The following is a 20441-nucleotide window of genomic DNA, read 5'->3' as shown; positions in this document are numbered from 1 at the left end:
CCCGACGGGACTCAAAGTGGTGGCAAATATAATGTAATGCCTGATCTATGGACACAAACTCAGATTTAATTAATGTCATTAATGCCTAAAAATATTTGTGATCATTTTCTTCATTTCAGGTTATTAAATGTGTCCACAGTTCAGCTCCACACAGATTCATTAATGCACGATGCACTTAAATGCTGGGGAAACTAGGACACCTCTGCTTTTGTGAGATTGATGAGTTAAATCAAAGTGCGAGGAACGTTCTTCTAACTACTCAGTCTGGCTTGTCACTCCTATACCAGCCTATACATTTGGTTCATAAGTCTGGATAAATATACTGCTTGTGATTGGCCAAGTACATCCTGTGCAGGGTTGTATAAAGATACTGACAGAGATTCTGCACCACACACACACACACACACACACACACACACACACACACACACACACACGTGTTTGAAAAAGAGAGCTGCTGAATTGATGGTGAAAATGTTATTGAATTGCCCAAGCATACTTAATACATAAATATGTTGTTTTAAATGAGCTAGATTATGGTTCTTCTGCTGGGAAATTACACAATAATTGCAGACAAAAGAAGATCAATGGGAGACAGACTAGCAGCTCATCATTTGATTAAGCATAAAAAAAATAACCCACTAGAAGTAAAATGTGTTTATATTCAAATATTTTGATATGCACATGTGTGAAATTCTTTTACATGTGTTCAAAGTCTGTCCTGTCTCAAGTGCTACCAATAAATATTATATCTGTATCTAAACTACATTTTCAATGTACACGGGATGAGTTTGAACGCTGCAAAAGCTGCTATCACAATTCTCAATTTATTCTTTCTCACATAGCCGAACTGTTTAGGACTAGTTTGGAGTGCTGTACTGAGAACTCCGCCTCTGTTTTCAATCGCTAACTATTGTAAAATGTCATCTGCTGCAAAACCAAACAGAGGGAAGGTGCATTCAGTCTCTCTGTGGGAATCTCACTTCAATGAAAGGACAGACAAAATAAAGAAAAGATTTTTTGTATTTAAAACACAGAAGTAATGCAGCTGCAAGGAAAGCAAAAATACTAAACTGTAAATGCAACAAACAGAGTCACATAAACTCAACGACACATAGTGTAGCCACCTTAGTGTAACTGCATACTGACAAAAAATGCTTTGGTGCACAGTCAATACGCTCATCATATTCTCTGATGTCATATATTTACATCATACAGCTGCAAATAAAAAGTATTTTTACTAGTTTTTTTATATAGTATTAAATCACAATGTAACAATTTACTAAAACTAGTAGTTGAATGTAAAGTTTGACTTCACTTAATGTAATCTGAGTGTGAAACCTTTACCACTCTGTTACGGTGCAAATGTGATGCAAATGTGTACAAACCTCCCTGACAGGTGGATCAGGCCTAGTCGTCACCACAGTCACAGAGGTTCTTTAAATTTCATTGTCACTCCATAGATACAAAAGGCAGAGTGGATACAGAGATTCCAGCTCATTTACCCATTTACACTTGAACCATAAAAAACTCCAGCACTGCCCCACAAATACAGGACCGAGCCTCATATGTGCTTTGGTACATGAACAGCAGACAATAGCAACCCAGGAATATAAGTGACAAGCTGGTAAGTTGTCGCTTATATCACGTCCACGTGTGATCCTTTCAACGCCTTCTGATTTAGCAGGTTCACGGACAGGCCGACTGACGGATGGATGGATTTAGATACACAGACACACGTGCACATAAGGCGCTGGACATGCTGTGTGTCTGTGTGTGTTTGTGTGCATAGATGGCAGTCAATGCATGGTGAAACCTGAGCAGCATAACACACAAAGTACTACAACTGAATGCCTGCACACAGCACAGGCTCAAACAACAGAGCAAGGCACGGACGTCCTGACTCAGAGCTCATGTGATAAAAGTTAAAAGGATCACACGTGTAGCACTCTTTTAATCTAAGCAGCAGTAAAATTGGGTGAAACAAGCTTTTAAAATACAAAAGCACATTACAAAAAGATGCTTTGTGCATTCTACATAAGAAGTTTCTCATAATTTCCATAACATGCAAACAGATGGCGCGAAGGAATCCTGAATTAAAATTGTTGAATCAATACTATAACAGAAAAAATGTGGACAAATTGGTTATTAGGATGACAAACAATAAAAACATTCTGAATTTAAGAGATTCAAATCTCACACATACTAATGATGTGCAAAGTTTTTGAGTCACACTTCATTTCTTGTATTTTGCTAGGAAAATGGATAAGAGGCAAATAAAGTTGGAAAAAGAGTAAAAAGAGTATACACGGCAAAAACGGAGGTTGTAGAATTCCAACCAGCATGAAAGCCAATAGTTGGTATGACTGCCTTTATCCTTCAACACGGCCTGTTAAAAAACAGTGTTAAGCAGTTACTTTTACATCCAATTTTCAGGGAAAATTCTACTTGGGCCAGATTTGACTTCTGCTGTGTCACTGCTGCTACAATGTTGCTGCTGCTGACACCTTGTGGCAGTAGATTCACACTTGGCAGTATGCAATCAATAGAAATGAAGGCCTTAAAATGTTCTTTATTTATAACTTGGCATCCTTAGCCTTTCCTTTTACTTTCCTTCTTCTCTTTCCTTCTTGAGAGCCTGAGATGATTTATGAGGCTTTGGCTCAACTGACCAACTAAAATTGTTTCTTTGCTAAGTTGTCTGTTATGTGTTGACACAACATTCATTCATCCCTTAAGTGCTTAAATAGGCCAGTGTTAAGCGATTAACTGGAGTAAGAAAAGTAAAAGGACTAATGAAAAAGCAGCCAACGTCCAAAGACAAAGTTTGAAAGACCTTAAGAAATCCCGGAGAATTACTGCTCTTTACTTACTTTTAAAAATTCCACGAACGTCTGGCTGCTTGGAAGCAAGAATCAAAGACATGAGGTGTGGTTCAAGACTTGTGCGCAGTACTGTATGTTGTCAGAAATCTGACACTGTCCCCTTTACCTCTTTCCTGTTTTCCTCTTGACCACTGAAACTCTACTCTGCACTAATCACTTGTGCCCCCTTCCTTCACTGCACCCTACTCTTATTCCTTTCTTCACCACTCTCTCTCTCTTTGCCGCTGAAACACTACTCTGGGCTAAATTTAGGACCAGTGTGATCCAATATTCCTCATTACATTTCCCACACCTCTCTCCTACCATCGTACATTTCAATGCCTCATCGTATTCCACGGTTTTTCCCATGTCTCACATTCATTTACTCTGTGTTCTTCTAACTGGGTCCTGTTCGCTTTGTGAATACATCGAAAGGAAGTATGAAGGGATTAAAACTGCTCCAAAACACTCAGTATATCAAAGACAGACGTACCTCTGGGTCTGAAAAGTGGGACAATTGCCAAAAAAATGCAATATTTCAAACAGCCAACAGGGAGCGACTCTTATTAAGAAAAGACGTCCGTTTTCATAACAATCAATAGAGAAACAACACTACTTCTGCACTGATTTATGACCTCAGTAAACACTTTCCTAATGAGCTCATGGGCTCGGTGGTTAGTTTTGAGGCTCATTTAAGAAATTCTATATTATTTTTCAAATTATATAACATTTATAGAGAATGCCATGCCAAACCTGTGTGGTTACTTTGTGATTGACAGGTCATCACCATATATGCACACAGTGTCCAGGCTTTTTTAGTCAGACTGACCTCTTAACTTGGCAAATGTTTTAAATGGGTTTTTGATCTGTTGTTGTGCTTGTTGGCATGAAGTACCTACAGCTGGACAGTGGCAACTTAACTTCTTATAATAAGGAGTTGGTAGGGCCAGCCAGGACAGACTGGAACTGGGCCACCTATCATATGGTGGACGGGCTGTCACGTGGCGAGAGGCGTGGCACACCCTGGGCAGGTTATCAGCCTGCCGTAGGGCTAACACAGAGATAGACAACCATTCACACTCAGATTCACACCTATATCCAATTTAGAACTGGACTGTAGGAGGAAGCTGGAGAACCCAGAGAGAACCCACCCATGCAGACTACACACAGGAAAACCAGGCCAGATGGAGGAGCAGAGATGGAGCAGGATCTTCTTCCTGTGACACAACAGTGCTAACCACTGATTATCTATACAAATATTGCAAAAGAAACTCAATGAAATGTTCATATTTTCTGTGCATTTCATAAACAGAACAGAAAAAAGAAAATCAGGAAACCATAAATCTGATACATTTTCTGTCTCTAACCACACTGCTCTGGAAGATAGAGGTTTTTTTTGTTCTTTTTGGATAATTTACTAATATTTTTCCCAACTGAATTTTGTCACATCGTGAGCAGGTATCGCTCTGTACAGAGAGGGATTTATATAACAATGTGAGTTAAGCCACTATATGTCGTCATGTGCAGTCAAAGCCGACGCATATGAAGCGTTTCTAAAATAGAGGCCGGTTTAACTCCACGCATTCTCTGCATGAGTGCCAGCTCTCTGGCCACGTGTCCTGATTGTAAGAAATTGCTGTCAGAGTTTTTTTATTATCAAATTTAAAAAAGGACACATAAGAAATGGGAAAGATGTTACCACAGCATGCATAGTATCCAAAAGCACAAACACACACGACAGATTAGATAACTTTGCACTCTCTCAGGTACTCGTAGGCGTACGATTTCAACAGCCATTAAATTCTATAGGTCACTCTGATCACCAGCCTTCACATTCCAGGCTCTCAACACCACTGAGGAGGGCTGCTGTATGGCTTAGTCTGTCAGAGTGATTTTTTTAATATATATATTTTTTATTTGCTTTTAACTAACCATGATTTAAGCAGGAAAATGACTCAGGAGATTAAAAAGACAGCACTGCAATCAAAGGCAGCTTCACGGACGAGTATCTTACAAGTACACAAAGTAAAAATACAGAAAGTATAAATAAAATAGACCTTCAGAAAGGTCTGAGAGTGTGGGGATTTCAATCCTAATTTGATAGGCTTTAAATATTCAGCAGTGTAAAGTAAAAAAAAAAAGCTACCTCTAAAACTTGTGATGTCACTTAAAGGAGTCATTATTTATGAAAGCAAAGAATGTTCATTTCCATCTAATACAGCATGAAATTGGATTCATAATAACAATTTTCAGTATACGGATATGTGTACAAAGGCATATTGTCAGCAGTCATCACTCTTATGTTCCACTGTTTGTTACCTAATGAACATTTATGATGTTTAAAAGACTGTTAAAACTGTTATCCTGGCAACTAAAGCCAAAAAGAGTTTAACATTTCTCTTCTTAACACACTGAAATACACTCATGTGTACCACTCGCTTCACAAACCAGTATAATGTGGCATGTATGTGTCAGTAACAGCATGGGAGATTTCTGTTTCCCAGTTGTGTACCAGGGTTTCTAACTTTTCTTATCATTATAATATTCAATTTCATTAAAAATCAGAAATCATTTAGAATAAATGTTTCAATTAAACCATAACTATCTTTTACAGTAGCTGTCCATGGTCCGGGGCCATGGATGGCCTTGAGGCTGAAATTTATGGTTTTCAGGGTTTTTATCATCATTCTGTTATCATTTTTATCGTTAACTCGGTTTTCCTGGGTCTTTTCACGTGTGTTATGAATAAATCTTTTTCTTTTTTTTGTAGCGGTACTAGTTTTATTTTGTTGTATTTATCCGCAATATCTTAAAGGCCGGTCTGTGAAAATGTTGTCGGACATAAACCGGTCGGTGGCGCAAAAAAGGTTGTTTTACATCCTGTCCGTTACATCAGAAGAAAAGCAATGCACTTTTTCCCACCATGCTTTTCCTTATTTTCTGCCATATTTTCTGTGAAAGGTCCAGATGCTTACATTACACAAAGCCAAATTTGAACTAAAAAGATCAGTGTATGCACAAGGGACCAGTTTTGCACGAGGAAGCTATTCATAAGAAAGATGTCCTACAAAAAGAGGGAAGGGAGCTTGAACAGCTTGCTTCAGACAGGGGATGAACTGATGAGCTACAGCAAGGCCAAGATCCATGACATGAATCAATGAATCAGCTATGAATCAATGACAGCCACTTTACTAAAGTCACACAATAAAAATATAGAGCGTCACTGATCCACCTCAAAAAACTAAACTTTTGCTTATTATTGTAGATGTAAAAAAAACATTTATTCAATAGAAATTACAAGCTAACAGTGAACAATCAGATATTAAGAAAAGAAAAACACCAACAAAAAAAACAACAAACAAAAATGTTTCCAGTTCTCTGGTCTCCTAAACAACTCAACAACAAGAAAAAGACGATTCAGAGTTGTGTAACAGAACCTCTCAAAGCTGTAATGAAAACCCGCCAGATGTTGAGAGACGCTCTTCACACTGCTTTGTCCCAAAAGACACGAGCAGCTACATGAATGCTGGAAATGCATGGTCAGGTTTCCCCTCTTTGGAAACATATGGAAAACCACCTGGGACACACACATGTACACGCACAAAACCCCCTAATACACAGAAACTGTTGACATGCAGAGTCATGCACTTGTCACAGAAGCCTGTCCCACATGTGCAAAGACCAAGCAGGGCTTAAGAAGCGAGGCACAGAGAGGGTAGCAAACAGGTGGCCAGCAGAGACGGTAGGAAACAAGTAGCGAGACAGCGTCACAGGGGCGAAGGAGCTGCACAGCATCAGAGCACCTGTTTGCACGCCCGTGTGTTTGATACTGCTGTTACACATCACCTTGTCACATGCTGTTCATTCACAAGGACGCAGATTAGTGTGGACGATACAGGTGCGTTATGCAGGACTCCCGCAACAAAACTGCAGACGCATGCTAGATATGAAACATCAAGGCTGGTGTAGACATGGCACAAGGACAGAGACAGACAGAGAGCGAAAGAGAAATGAAAGAGAAGGGACACTGACCAGGGTTTGCTTGTATCTAAGAGCTTTCCTTTCCGACGCATCTGCAGCCATTGACACACTGTCACTGACCCAAAAATAAACCTACCCGCTCACCGTCTGTCTCAGCAATACCAGTACTGCTGTGGACGCACAGCCAGGACGCGCTTACACACAAACACGCACATACACACATACACTGAAAGGCATGGATTCACACCGCACACACAAACACAAATAGTTCCAGCTGGGGTTACCCCTGCAGTACTCCAAGCTATCTGTAAAATGAACTCAGATTTAATGAGACAGACTAAATACCAAGTGAATAATATACTAACTGAACTAGTTGTTGCTCAATATTTAAAGAGCTGCAGGTCAACCAGGTCATGAAAAGGGAGAAGCTCAGCGTTTCTTTGGAGGGGAATCCTGGTTATTCAACCTTGGGTTAAGATGTTACTAATCCATCCAACAGTATTAAGAGATCTGTTTGTTTGTTTTTTTTTAAATAAGATGCAGTTTTTAAAACATGCCACTAATTAGCTAGCTGCTAATTTTGACTGCCTAGGTAGTTTAAGTCTGATTATCAGTGTTAGAGGTCAGCGCTTTGTGTTTTCAGTGCTAAAGAACAGGTGGTGAATGCTAAATAGTTTAATTTGTTTCGTTGTTATGCAAATTCTGTGAAAACATGCACAATAACAACGTGTCTTTTCAAAACTCAGACAAAAAAAAAAAAGCAAAACTCTTCAGTCTGTTAGCTCCTTACATGTAGACTGTTTAAGCACAGAAATTCAAAATGAATCCTTTCAGCAGGAAGGGACCAAAAGAGAACTTCTCAAAGAATCTGGAAAGATAAATTGTCTCATGTGTTAATCAGCAGTAACCACAGTCCAGCATGGTTTATGGCTGATCCCTGTAGAGCAGCGGTCCCCAGCCCCCGGGCCTCGGACCGGTCCGTGAGTCGTTTGGTACCGGGCCGCGAGAGTTGAGGCTCAGGTGTGAAATGTCTGGTTTTCAGGGTTTTTATCGGTTTTCAGCGTTATTTTGTTATCGTTTTTATCTTTAACTCGGTTTTCCTGGGTCTTTTCACGTGTGTTATGAATAAATCTTCTTTTTTTTGGTACCTGTACTAGTTTTATTTTGTTGTATTTTTCCGCGACACCTTAAAGGCCGGTCCGTGAAAATATTGTCGGGCATAAACCGGTCGGTGGCGCAAAAAAAGGTTGTTTTACAGCCTGTCCATTACATCAGAAGAAAAACAATGCACTTTTTCCCACCATGCTTTTCCTTATTTTCTGCTATATTTTCTGTGAAAGGTCCAGATGCTTACATTACACAAAGCCAAATTTGAACTAAAAAGATCAGTGTATGCACAAGGGACCAGTTTTGCACGAGGAAGCTGCTGTAGATACTTATAATGGCTGAACTGGTTTGCTCTGCTCTCCAGTCACACATGAAACTGGGTTATTCAAACTGGAATGAGGAAATAAACACTGGGAATTTGTTTCTTTACAAATGAAATGCTTTAAAAGAAAGAAAAACTGGCTCAAAGACCTGTTAGAATGAAAATGAGGGACAAGTGAGTTTGTTAGACATGCCTGTAAACTTGATTGTCAATGCAAATATCTAAACTGTGAGTTTCATGGCAGCAACTCAGTGCATTCAGGCAGTGACGTAAAGATGACCAGCTCTGGGTGAAAAATACCCTGCTGATGTCAGAAAACATGCCCAGACTGGTTCAACTTTACAGGAGAGCAACAGGAGCTCAAATAACCATTTGTTACAACAAAGGTAAGCAGGTATTTAACCAGGGAGCACAGCTACAGCTGCAGACCACACGGTACCATTCCTGTCAGCTAAGAACAGGAAACTCATACAATTCATATAGGCTCACCAAAACTGGACAATAGGAGACTGGAAAACACATCGGAGATTCACATGATCTATGCTGTGGAAAACTGATGCAGTTCTGAAGGTAAATGGGGGTCTAATGCAGTACTAGCAAGGTGCACCTAAAAGTGCAGATGAGTGTATGTCTAAATTTTTAAAAATATTAGCCATTGCTGCTATAATTTCTCTCTGGATGATCCCTGTGACGCACTGCCAACCTGTCCAGCTCTATGACAACAAGAACTCCAGGCCTCCCGGGACCCTAACTTGGATAAGCAATTAAGAAAATGGATGCAGGGGCATTACCCTTGTAATAATCAGGTGTACATAATAATCTGTTTTGTGTACATGTAGCTGCTTTTCTTGGAGCGTGTATGTCAGGCTACAGCAGAGGTTACAGCATGTGGGGTGTAATATTTAATGCTGTGGTACAAATCAAGCTTCAGACAGTGAAGTAATCTGCTTTCAAACACACATTTGCAGAATTCCAATGCATACTAGAGGTGGAAAACAAAGAAATAGTGACTGAAGCAACAGATGGGCTGCCTAACAGAACAATAATCATGATTAAGCAAAACCTCAGAAATGTAAACAATATCAAAAGTTCTTTCTCAGAACAGAAGCAGCTAAAAGAAACACAGAACAACACAATCAGAAACCTTTAAACAACTCAAGCAAAACATAAAATCTTTGCTTGTGTCTTAAACATAAAAAGCCTAAACAGCAACAACATACGCTGAGGTGTGGCACACAATATGTAGTGCTGGTTACCTCTGTGTTGCCCTGATGAACTTGTGCAGGTTGAAACCAGAGACAGCAGTGAGAGCACCAGGAGAGATTTCCATGATGGTTGAAACCAAAACAGCCACGGCAGTTTCACCGTGCTCCTAAAGGAAGGTAAAAGTGGAAAATCAAGAAGGATTAAACCTGTGGCCTTCAATAGCAAGGCCACTACAATGACACTTCACACAGGCTTTCACACAAAAGCTACAAATATTCGAGTGTGCCTTGGATATGTTTGTTCCTACTGAGACTTCAGGCCTCTTCAAAATGGATCTGCATGTGGTTTACTTTGCTCATCTTTTTGTTTCATCTGAAGTGTAGGCCTAAAGAAAAACAAAGAGGAAATGTCACTAATTAATACCAGAATAGTCCACCTATACACTCTAATTACAGCTGCTAAACCAGGATTTGTGTTGGAAGGGTTAAATTAACTCCCCAGTGTGCATCTTTGCATTAGTCCCGCAGAAGCACTGGTGAGAAAGCTCTGCTGTGTTTTGTGCTTGGACCACACATCATATGGGACAGACACAGCTGCTTTAACAAGTGCAAACTAACCACCCTTGATCACACCTTTCCAAACAGAGTGGAAAGGTGTGATCAAGTTGAGAGTTGCCTGTTTAATATGTAAATAAATCTCAGTACTGCAGTATAGTGGAGGAATCATTATTTATTCAGCTACGATAGTTGGACAGGTGCACTGTTTGAGCTTTCACTGTCTGTGTATATTCAACAACTACTACATTTAACTGCAGGCCAAGTCTGCAATTAAACAGACTGTTTGCTATGTAGTCCAGTTTTTCTGCAGCTGATGGAATAAAAATTATTACGCATTTCCACCCACTGGAAAACTCCAAGTTTGTCAGCTAATAAATCCACCCAGCTAACACATACACACATACACAGAGAGAAAACATGAGCAGTGACACTCAAAAACAAATACAACACTGACTGCAGACTATGTGCAGGTGATAAAGCTGAGAAAGAAAAAGTGTCGGTGGTGGGTGTGGCTAACCTGAGGCAGAGAGACCGAGAGAGAAAGACTGGAGAAAAGTCACAAGAGAGAGAACTGAAACACAGATCCTACCTTCACTGATGTCTTCAATGGAAATGTGTCTGTGTGTGGATTTCTCTCCATACATCAGGAAACCATGAAAACGGAGGATTTGTATTTGTTTCGTAGCTTATATGAGACTAAGGACAAAACTACATGCTTTGGATACAAGAAGCATCCAGAATCTGATATGTACACAGCACCAGAGAGTCAACCAGCAGGTATGATTCAAATATATATGTGTCAGACTAACATACTAAATAAAATGAAATGATATTAAACAGTGGTCAGATTTTTAATTTGAGGCTTGATTTCTCTTTCCTTTTAAACTGAAGACTGAACAAGAAGTTTCACATCACTGTAAATTTAGTACACCGGCTACGTGTTCTGATGCCTTAATTTTGTGCACTAGCATTTGCACATATGTGTGTGTGTGTCTTAAATTTTTCCTGTTTGTTCTCACTGTGCATGTGTGTATAGAGAGATGGCAGAGCCTTTTGTTGTGCGTGCAGGCGTGTTTTGGTTTTGTCATAGTGTGTGACTATGACAGAACAATGCAGACAAACTGGTTTAGTGACACTGACACAAGTTACAGAGACTGTGCGTGCACGCATATGTGTGCATGCATGTTCTGCCTTTTAAAAATGCTTACCACATACCAGTGTGTCTCTGTAAGGGTGTGTGCGTGCATGTGTCACAGCAGCAGTCAGTCAGTAATAAGCTCTGATGGATGAGGATGACATTTCATTTACAGAACCTGAACAAGCACACGTACCTTTAGATCAGTCGCAGTTGATGGTTTTGATCCCATTGCTTCACCACGGCAGCCTGTGGTGCTGAAACTGCTGTTTGAATGACTGAAAAGAAAAAGGTAGGCACGCGTGTTATTTTTAACAAACATTATTTGACTTAGAAGACTTTAAAGGAAACTTCTCAAACAATCCTCTCCATTCAGAAATACATTCAATATGGTGACATGAAGTACTGGTTTATATTAACAAGTCATACTGTACAACTCATTTGAGATGTTAATAACTTCATACATATCACGATTGAGTGCCGCACTATGAGTGGGAGTTTCCCCCCACAGAGGGACAAAAGGACCCCCTGATGATCCTCTAATCGCCTGAGCCAAGGTGTGAAAGGAGGTTTAAATCTGGGACTCTCGGCCATTTGACCCTAGAACTGAAGAAGCTTCTCGGATGAGAGGTGAAACGTCTTCAAGCAACTTAAAGAAGTCCAGACGCTTTTCTTTGCAAGCTCCTTTGACTATTTTTGTGCTTCTTCGAAAGAAAACAAAGTAACTATCAGATGATTTGTATGGCGCAGTCTTCTCTGACAGCTTAAGACTCATGAACAAAGCTTTTCTGGTTACCAAGTGATGCCACGGACCCCCCAACCACACATTGGAAACTATTGATCCAATAGTTTGCAGATAGAAACCAAACCAGAAACAAAACTGCAGCGTTAAGTTAAGGTCAGCAATCTAAAAACAGTCTCAGCAGTGTTCAAAAGTCTGTTTTATGGCACTACTGAGAAAACCATGAGACTAATTTCATAAATTTATATAACAACAACCATAATTACAGACAACTGTTGAACTTTTAAGCAATTTAAGATAAGCTGATTTTTGTTCATCTGCTACAAACAGGATTATTCAAACTTGTTGAACGAGGTTGTGTTTTTGGAATAACCTGTTTTAAGCATCTGCAGAAAAAAGTCTTTGTTTCCAATATCGTGACCTGAGTGACTTTAATCCCCGAGAAGAAAAAGGTTGTAGAAGTGTGTGTCTGAATCCCCCATTTATGACCCAATAGCACTGTAATCGTACTGGGAATGAACAGCCATCACATGCAAATACGCGCAGTCAAACGTGCATGGGAGACATTTGCAGAGACATATGCTGCAAATGTTTTCATTCAGATCTCCCATTTCCTCTTTAGTGTTGTGCTTTACATCAGTATTTGTTTTCCCATTTTTTCCTTCACTGTCAAGTTTTAAAACATGTTTTAAAACCCATTTTTATTCTTTGGCTTTTGGCCTCAGTGGGACACGGTTTCTTGTAATTAAATGAATTATTAACTAATTAGTTATTTTACTTTTTTCCTTTATTTAGTTTTTATTTGTACCTTAAATAATTTCATTATTTAGTTCCAATGGACAGCACTTTGCATCAGTTGTGGTTTCTTTTAAAGTGCTTTATAAATAAAGATGACGATGATGATTTTCCTTGTACAGAGCCACCTTCAGATGAATAATATTTGAAAAACTCTGGTTTTAATAAAAATGTTCAGCGTGGCTGTGGCTACAATGTAGCTGCCATCACCAGTGTGTGAATGTGTGTGTGAATGGGTGGATGACTTGTTGTGTAAAGCACTTTGGGGTCCTTAGGGACTAGTAAAGCACTATACAAGTACAGGCCATTTACCATTTCAAATTAAAGACGTTTTTTATATCACCTGTGTGATTGAATTAGTTGAACCGGCTGCTGTACGTCACGAGGCTTTTATGGGTTTCGGGTCACTGCTAGTTGATGGCTATAATGACATCTGCTCTCTCCATTATCGTTGTAACCAATAGCTGGTCAGCACCACACGTTCACCAAGCACACCCTGGTATATTTGCTCTGTTAGTCCAGATTAAAAGGTCACTGCTAATATTTGTTATGTGAATCTAGATGGAATAAAAGGCCAAAGTCAATATTGAATTGATTTGCTAACGTTGATCACTAACAGTCTGTATGTCTGTGGGTGTGTGTCCTGCTGGACTGAACTTCACTGTTCATACAGTCACTAGCTGAGTGACTGTGTAAGCTGTGAGGATTTCAGGTTGCTGCTGAGCAGGGATATCTAGCTCATAGTAACGTTGATCTGTGTTCTGCTTTCCCTCTCCAGCATGTCATCATCCAGCTCTACAAACGTTACTGTGTGTGCATCGAACGACACCCTGTGCAGTAAGTGCTCTAATCCTTCTTATTCCTTTCCTTTGCTTCCTCCTTGAACAATCTCTCCCACCTGGACCTTTCAGTTCTTCTCTCGGGCGATCACATAGACGCTTCTATTAAGCTTATGTGACCTTACAAATTATTCTACTCCAGACATCTTGTTTATTATGAACTTTTGACTATAATGACACCAACTTAACAGCTTATCTTGTACTTGATTGAGTTGAAACCTGAAACTCAGTATCTAAGAAACCCAAAAAAAAAAAAAAAAAAAAAAAAAAAGCAGCTTTATTGCTGACAGGCAGAACATAGGAAATACAGAACTCAACTAAACTGGGACTCAATAAACTAACACTCGTAGGGAGACACAGGGAATCCACACAGCAATGAGGGAGAACGCGACACAGAACCGAGGAAGACGCAGACATAAATACACAGAGGGTTAACGAGGGAAGTGGGAGCACACGGGGAACACAGGTGACACTGATAATCATAACAAGACACGGCAGGAGTGAACACCACACTGGCGGGAGACGGGCAAAGTAAAACAGGAAGTACAGAGGTTCAGACAGGAGGAGAGAGAGCACGGGGAAAACACAGACATAAAGGACTGGGGAAACATGGAACAACCACAAAGGGAGACGAGGGCTCATAAATACACAGAGGGGCGCACAGGGGGTGAGAGTCACAAAGGAAAAGCACTCAGGGAACAACACAACAGGGCAACTCAGGAAACAGAGCCTAAACAGGGAACAAAATACAAACATACAGAAAAAAAAAAAGAAAAAAAAAAAAAAAATGAAAATGACAGGAAATGATTTATGGTACTCTGTAAGGCTCTCACCACACCTAAGAATGTAATAGAGACTATATGTACCAGTAGTTTTACATTCCAGTTTGCTCTTTCTAACAACGTGGGTTAAAGGTTAAAGCAGGTGGAAAAAGCAGGTAGAGCTTAAACAGTGAAAACATCAGTGGAAGGCTGAGCCCCCAAATCTAATACATGAATGCCAAACAACATAAAAAAAAAAAGGGCAGGGCTTTTGAAAGCTCTGCAGATCTATTGTAGTACAAGAAAAAACAAACAAGGCTTAAGCTCAAGATTTCAACATCAACTGTGATGGATTAATGATTACTACAGTTAACGATCACTGTATTGATGTTATATGTGAGTTAAAAAGGAAGGGAGTGGAGCCAGAGCTAAAATTAAAGATCTGATGCAATCAACTAGCTCAATAACGAGTTGAATTTCTCACAGCTATCAAAAATAATTAGTTCATTAGCTCTAATCAAAATGCATGGACTCAAAGAATGCATGCTCTTTGAACTTTCCAGATGCCAGAGTGACTCATTCCAGTTAGTCGAAACCAGTTTTACTATCTAACCACAGCCCGATGGGACAGTATAGCAGGACACTTGCCTTTTACACTTCACTTGCCATCTATGGTGTATCAATACCAATATAGCAGGATGATGTCATCGAGGTGAACAATCGCCACACTCTGATTGTGAAAATTGTATTACTTTAGTTCAGCTGACCCTGGCTCCTCCACTGTTAGGTTTTCATATCTGCTAGATCAGTGACAATTAGTCCTGGTTGTGCTCTGGAGGTCTGCTGAACAACAACTTAAAGCAGGTGGAGAATTGATTCACAAGATTCTACACCAGACTCACCGAGGCTGCAGACTAGAACCATGACTGCTGCTGCCAGCAGCAAATTCATAAAAAGGTTTATTTTTATCATACTGGGAATGAACAGGTATTGTGGGAAAGGTCCTGCCTTTCCCACAATACCTGCTTGACCCCACTAAAGAATCCAGATCTGTGGGAAACTGTGCTGGTTATCAGCCAGTTAGGCCAGCAATAGAAAGCAAAGCCAAAACACAACAATCACATTACTCTATGCCTGCATGCCCTGAAATAATGTAACCTCGTTATCATATCAGGGATAAATGAAGCGCCCAAGCTTTGTTTTCCACTTCCCAAGCTTCTATCTTTAAAATAGACAGATCGATGGTGAAAGCCGCTTCGTCAAATTACAGTCTTGTTTAGCTGAATACCAACATTTCACGTAGGCGTAAATGGAAAATGATGCACTGTCTAGGTAGACTTTTCTATCAGCAGGAGGTGTAACAGCCAACATACTTAACCTGTTAACATGCCCTGCGCTTAACAGCAAAAATAAACCTGCACACCCTCTTCTACAGTGCAACGAGGAAACTGCAAGTCTAATAAACAAGTGCATATCTGACCTGAAATTTACACATGAACTCCTGTGTTTCCCTCTAAGCGATAAAAGAATATCAGGTGGAAGTTATTATCGTCCCCGCGCTGCTGCTCTTCGGCACCCTGGTCACCTTAGTGCCCCTGTTTATACTGAGGTATTGTTGTGATCGTAATCGGACACGGGTCAGAACGGCCCAGCACTACCACAGCTCATCACACAGACAGACAGAGAGGCATCACCAGCAACAGCATAGCACCAACCACCACCACAGTCATCGCACCAAGCACCAACATCACAGATCTCATCTGCAGGGCATTGATGGTGAGCCAGCATGCAGAAGTCTCTTTGTGCACATTTAATCAATATTTTAACTTTTTTCATCTTTACATGCACATCTGCTTAATGTCCACTGTTCTTTCCTTAAACAGCGCCCCCTGGCATCAACCCACTGGAACATGAAGAGCTGCCAATGTCTGTTACACAAGTGCGGCAGAATGTCAGGCCAACGATGGCTGTAGCACCACAGAGGTCCACAGAAAGGCATCATGAAGCCTTCAGCCAGGTTGCTGCACTGCCGCAGACTTTCTCCATCCACCCTAATGACACAGTCAACTTCTACAGAGCACGCACGGACAACAAGAACGTCGTGCTGAGGGTGCTGAAAGGTAAACTGAGCTGCTTGAACCAAGTTTTGGTTTTGCAAAGTATACCTGCAAAATGGCTTACAAACAAGTGTTTTCCGTTTTTTGTGTCCAAAATGCTTTTCAAAGTCAAAAATGATCAATTATTGACAGTAACTGGAAATGTTAAGTCTAACTCTGTTATCAAATATTTATTTTTCCCAGAAACAGCCACCAGCAGTGAGAAACAGAAGTTTTTGGGGTTTGCTTCCTTTGTGTCTGGATTGGGGCCGCATCCCTTCATACCTGCGCTGCTCGGCGTTATGTCAGCGCAGTCGCCTTTAGTCATGGTGGTGGAAGAGCTACAGCAGAGAGACCTGCTGGGCTTCCTGTGGAGATGCAGACAGGTAGTGCAACCTATTAGTTATTCATGACGCTGAGCATGCTCTGGGAGTAAAGTTTACAGTGCAGTAACAAGAATTGCCACAGTGCATGCAAAGTAAAAGGATCAATAACACAATTAAATATAAAACAATAACATAGTATTTAGTTCCAAATTATAATGTAATGGTTTCTCAAGTTTAAAATTGCTAATTGAGCAACAAAACAAGAAAAATAAATTAAGTCACAGTTTAATGGTAAAATACATCATTCAACCCAAGAGTTTGGCTGAAAACCTTTTGAGGTTAAACATAAAAAACACTATACCAACTAAACATAGTAAACGGGATAAATACAATATTAATCACATATTATATAGAAGGATAATGTTTAGCTTATGAACTCTAAACTTAATGGTGACTGAAGTAATTACAGCCATCTGCCTGTGAGGGGCAGTATAGTGCAACGTAAGCTGTTTCTGAAAAGATTTGAATAACCTGACAGTTACAGTCTGTCCTCGTCTAGTGGTGTACGGTTTAGGATAGGAGCTAATTATGAACATCCATAAAGAGAGAGGAAAGATCTCAGAGCTTTCAAAGTGAATACTCACTAAGACTGATTGTTTATAGTAACATGTCTACTTTCTGAATGTAACGAGTCTGACACATTTACACCTTTCTCCCACTGAAGGATAACTCAGGTTTACAGCCTTCTTGTGACATGACAGAGAAGAGGATCTTCACCATGGCAGCACAAGTGGCCTCTGCTCTGGTTGGTTAAACAGCTGTCTGCCCTTCCAACAGTCTGCTTCACGATCTTTGAGCAAACTGCTTCCCAAGAAAACTTTATTTGTAAAGCACTTTAAAAACAGCAACTACAACTGTGGATTCAGTGAAAGCATAAATACAGTATAAATTATTACACACAGTGCAAAACAAATATATCTGAGATGCATTCATAAGAACAAGAAAACACATATTTTAGAAATGTGCCAAAAACCTGTTCAAACTAAAAACATTACATAGAAATCACATTTTTACACCCAAATTTGAGCCGGGACACTGGACTTCACTGAGAAATCAGAAGTTAACCAAGCAAACATTCAGCCCCTAAGCGCTGGATGTTAATGTTGTGAAGTCTGGCTTATGGTTTTATTTCTTTTATTTATGTATTTGTAGTAATGGACATCTCCTAAAGGCCCTCGTGCTCACTAACTCTGAAATTGTCTGAACATCTTCTAGGACTACCTGCACAGTCAGAACTGTATCCATGGCAACGTGGGAGCCCGCAGCATTCTGGTTGGTGGAGACATGACAGCTAAGCTGTGGGGGTTCGGCCCGGCCCACCGCAGGAGAACCCAGGGCAGTTCAACGGGAGAAGATACAGTGACTAAGAAGTGGCAGGCGCCTGAAGTGCTGGCCATGAGACCCATCACTAAGAGCAGCGACGTGTGAGTGTCCTCTGTGAGAATAAAAGATCCCCGTCAATGGACAGAGTTGTCAAAGACTGATTCATGTCCCAGTCCATCCCTGGATGCTAGAAGTCCAAACTATTGCACTAACAGCACATTTCGCTGTGTTTACACTCAGTAAGGTAAAAGGAAGAGCAAGAAAACTGACATGCCATTCTTGAACTTTTCTAACAGATGGTCCTTTGGCATCCTCATCTATGAAATGGTCACATTAGGTAAGTATCCTTCTTTCTTTTTTTTAAAGAAAAAAGAAAATTAAAGGGTGATGAAATTCCCCATTAGTTCTGTGACATGTAAGGATTTTATAGTCTCTCTCCTTTTACTGGAGTTTTGGGTGGAGAGAAATTTTCTAAATCTGATATACAAGTGTGTTTCTCATAATTCAATACTGGTGTTATGCTAAAAAGTGATTTCCCATATTTAGACTTCTATAAATGACTTTCTGGCCTATAATGTATGAAACATATGTCAGTGTATCCCCCATGAATGATATCAAGTCACCTTAAAACACAGACAACATTCCTGTAGGGGCCAAAAAGGACTGGAAAACAGTCCTTTTTGCAAAAACAGTTATTTTAAGAATAGATAAATGTATTAAACTCAATTTATTTATAATTCCTGTTCACTAAAGTCTCTTGATCAATACACACATTAAAAAACCCAAACAATGGAAATCACTTTTTTTGGCACAACACTGGCTGACATGGTCAGTGAGTGTGCTCTGTGACAAGATTGTATACTCCAACCTTTCAGGTGACCCACCATTTGCTCAGGTCCCGTCGTCTGAACTTCTGCAGCATCTCCAAAGAGGGAGTCACCTCAAACGACCGGACACCTGCTCCAACTCACTGTAAGAGCAACAGCAGACCAGCAGTTTGCATCACTCACTAATCATCAGCTTATACAAAGATGTCCAACTTTTAGCCCGTGACTGTTTAGGAGACGTTTCTGAGCTTTGTTTCCCCCCATGTGGGTTGAAAAAAATAATCCAAAAGAATCCAGTCTTTTCGTTCAGGTGTGCCTACACTGGGCTGCCTCCACCTACTCTTACACCATCAACCAGCAAATTAATTTATTTTTTATTAAAACTACTTTCAGTGCATCTTCTTTTACAGTCTCACACGTCTGAACAGTCAGCGTTAGGGTCTGCTTGGTAAACTTTGGCTGTATACTAATAATCAGAAGCAGAACCTGAATGTTTTAGCCATGTATCATTCACACATTTACTACAATATTTGCATATTTTGCATCATTGTAGCCTTTTAACAATTTTTTTGACGTTTTCTATGGTCATTGAATCTATTTCCATTTAGTTTAAACATTTCAGTTAATCTTTAGGGATAATTTATCCCTACAGACGCGATACTTTTACCTGCTTCTTGCAGTTTTACCTGCTTCTTCCAGTTTTACTAGCTTTTGGTCACACTTCTTTCCATTCTTGTTACCTATTTTCCGACGTCTCAGTGGAAATATTATTGTTAGCTATTAGTTTTTCATACCAGTATTCATATGCATACGGTTTCACAGTTGTTTTCTGTTTTCACGCTGGTGTAGGTACTCCATTATCAGGTCATGCTGCCACTTCAAGGCCAAGAGCCGGCTCTCCACGTCGGAGCTGATTAGAATGCTGAAAGCCGGGGAGAGCTCAGCCAATGGGCGGACAGCTCTCAGAGTGACTGAGCCATTCATATTCGAGAAATACTTGAGTCAGGCGGGGTTTGCAGAGGCGTACAACTATGCTGTGCTCTGATTGGCTGGTTGTTATCAGAGGTGGTGGCACGCCGATTTTCATGAAGGACCGAGGACTGGTGCAAGAACTCTCGCAGAAACGTGCACATTATAATTGTTGTTTATAACGTTTTTGTATTTGGTAGTATTGTAGGAAAACGTGCATGGCACAAACACTTTATATTTTAAAGAATAATATATTCAGTGTAAAAAATACATTTACTCTGTCAAAATTATTGTCAAGAGATATAAAAATCTTTTTTTTTTTTAAATGTAATGCATGCTTTAATTTTATCGATGAGGCCAGCTCCTACTTGATCTCTAGATGGCATCACTACAGGTCAGGGGTTTAAAGGATGCAAAAAGACTAGCACAAAACTGCCACTGATATAGGAGGCATGTGTGACCAGCACAAGAAAGAGAAGAAAGAAAGAAAGAAAGAAAGAAAGAAAGAAAGAAAGAGGTGTACATAAAGTT

The 20441-nt window shown here is 40.1% G+C and overlaps 2 protein-coding genes across 4 annotated transcripts in view; one reads left to right on the top strand and one right to left on the bottom strand.

Annotated features, from left to right (window-relative positions):
• clcn1a (chloride channel, voltage-sensitive 1a) overlaps positions 1–11447 on the bottom strand; it is a 57456-nt gene extending 46009 nt beyond the window's left edge. The window contains exon 1 of one of the 2 annotated variants that reach the window (XM_082520407.1): positions 11369–11447. In XM_082520407.1, the coding sequence (XP_082376533.1) occupies positions 11369–11404 (36 nt within the window). In that variant the 5' untranslated portion in view covers positions 11405–11447. Of the gene's footprint in view, positions 1–6896; positions 7183–11368 lie in introns of those variants that run through there. The other variant, XM_082520406.1, reaches the window with a different exon arrangement.
• styk1a (serine/threonine/tyrosine kinase 1a) lies at positions 10487–20426 on the top strand. 2 transcript variants are annotated; one of them, XM_082520429.1, is made up of 10 exons: positions 10487–10814; positions 13488–13546; positions 15828–16085; positions 16193–16429; positions 16610–16791; positions 17456–17536; positions 18007–18215; positions 18411–18451; positions 18990–19086; positions 19791–20426. In XM_082520429.1, exons 2-10 carry the CDS (start codon positions 13489–13491, stop codon positions 19984–19986), a joined length of 1359 nt encoding a protein of 452 aa, XP_082376555.1. In that variant the 5' UTR covers positions 10487–10814; position 13488; the 3' UTR covers positions 19987–20426. The 2 variants fall into 2 exon arrangements, with proteins under 2 accessions (XP_082376555.1, XP_082376556.1); XM_082520430.1 differs by lacking the exon at positions 10487–10814 and adding an exon at positions 11362–11464.
• Positions 20427–20441: the final 15 nt, after the last annotated feature.

Source organism: Aulonocara stuartgranti, assembly GCF_965226115.1.
Source record: "Aulonocara stuartgranti genome assembly, chromosome: 22".
Taxonomy (NCBI): Eukaryota; Metazoa; Chordata; class Actinopteri; order Cichliformes; family Cichlidae; genus Aulonocara; species Aulonocara stuartgranti.
The sequence above is the reverse complement of the archived record's forward strand: the minus strand, read 5'-3'. Positions and strand labels throughout refer to the sequence as shown.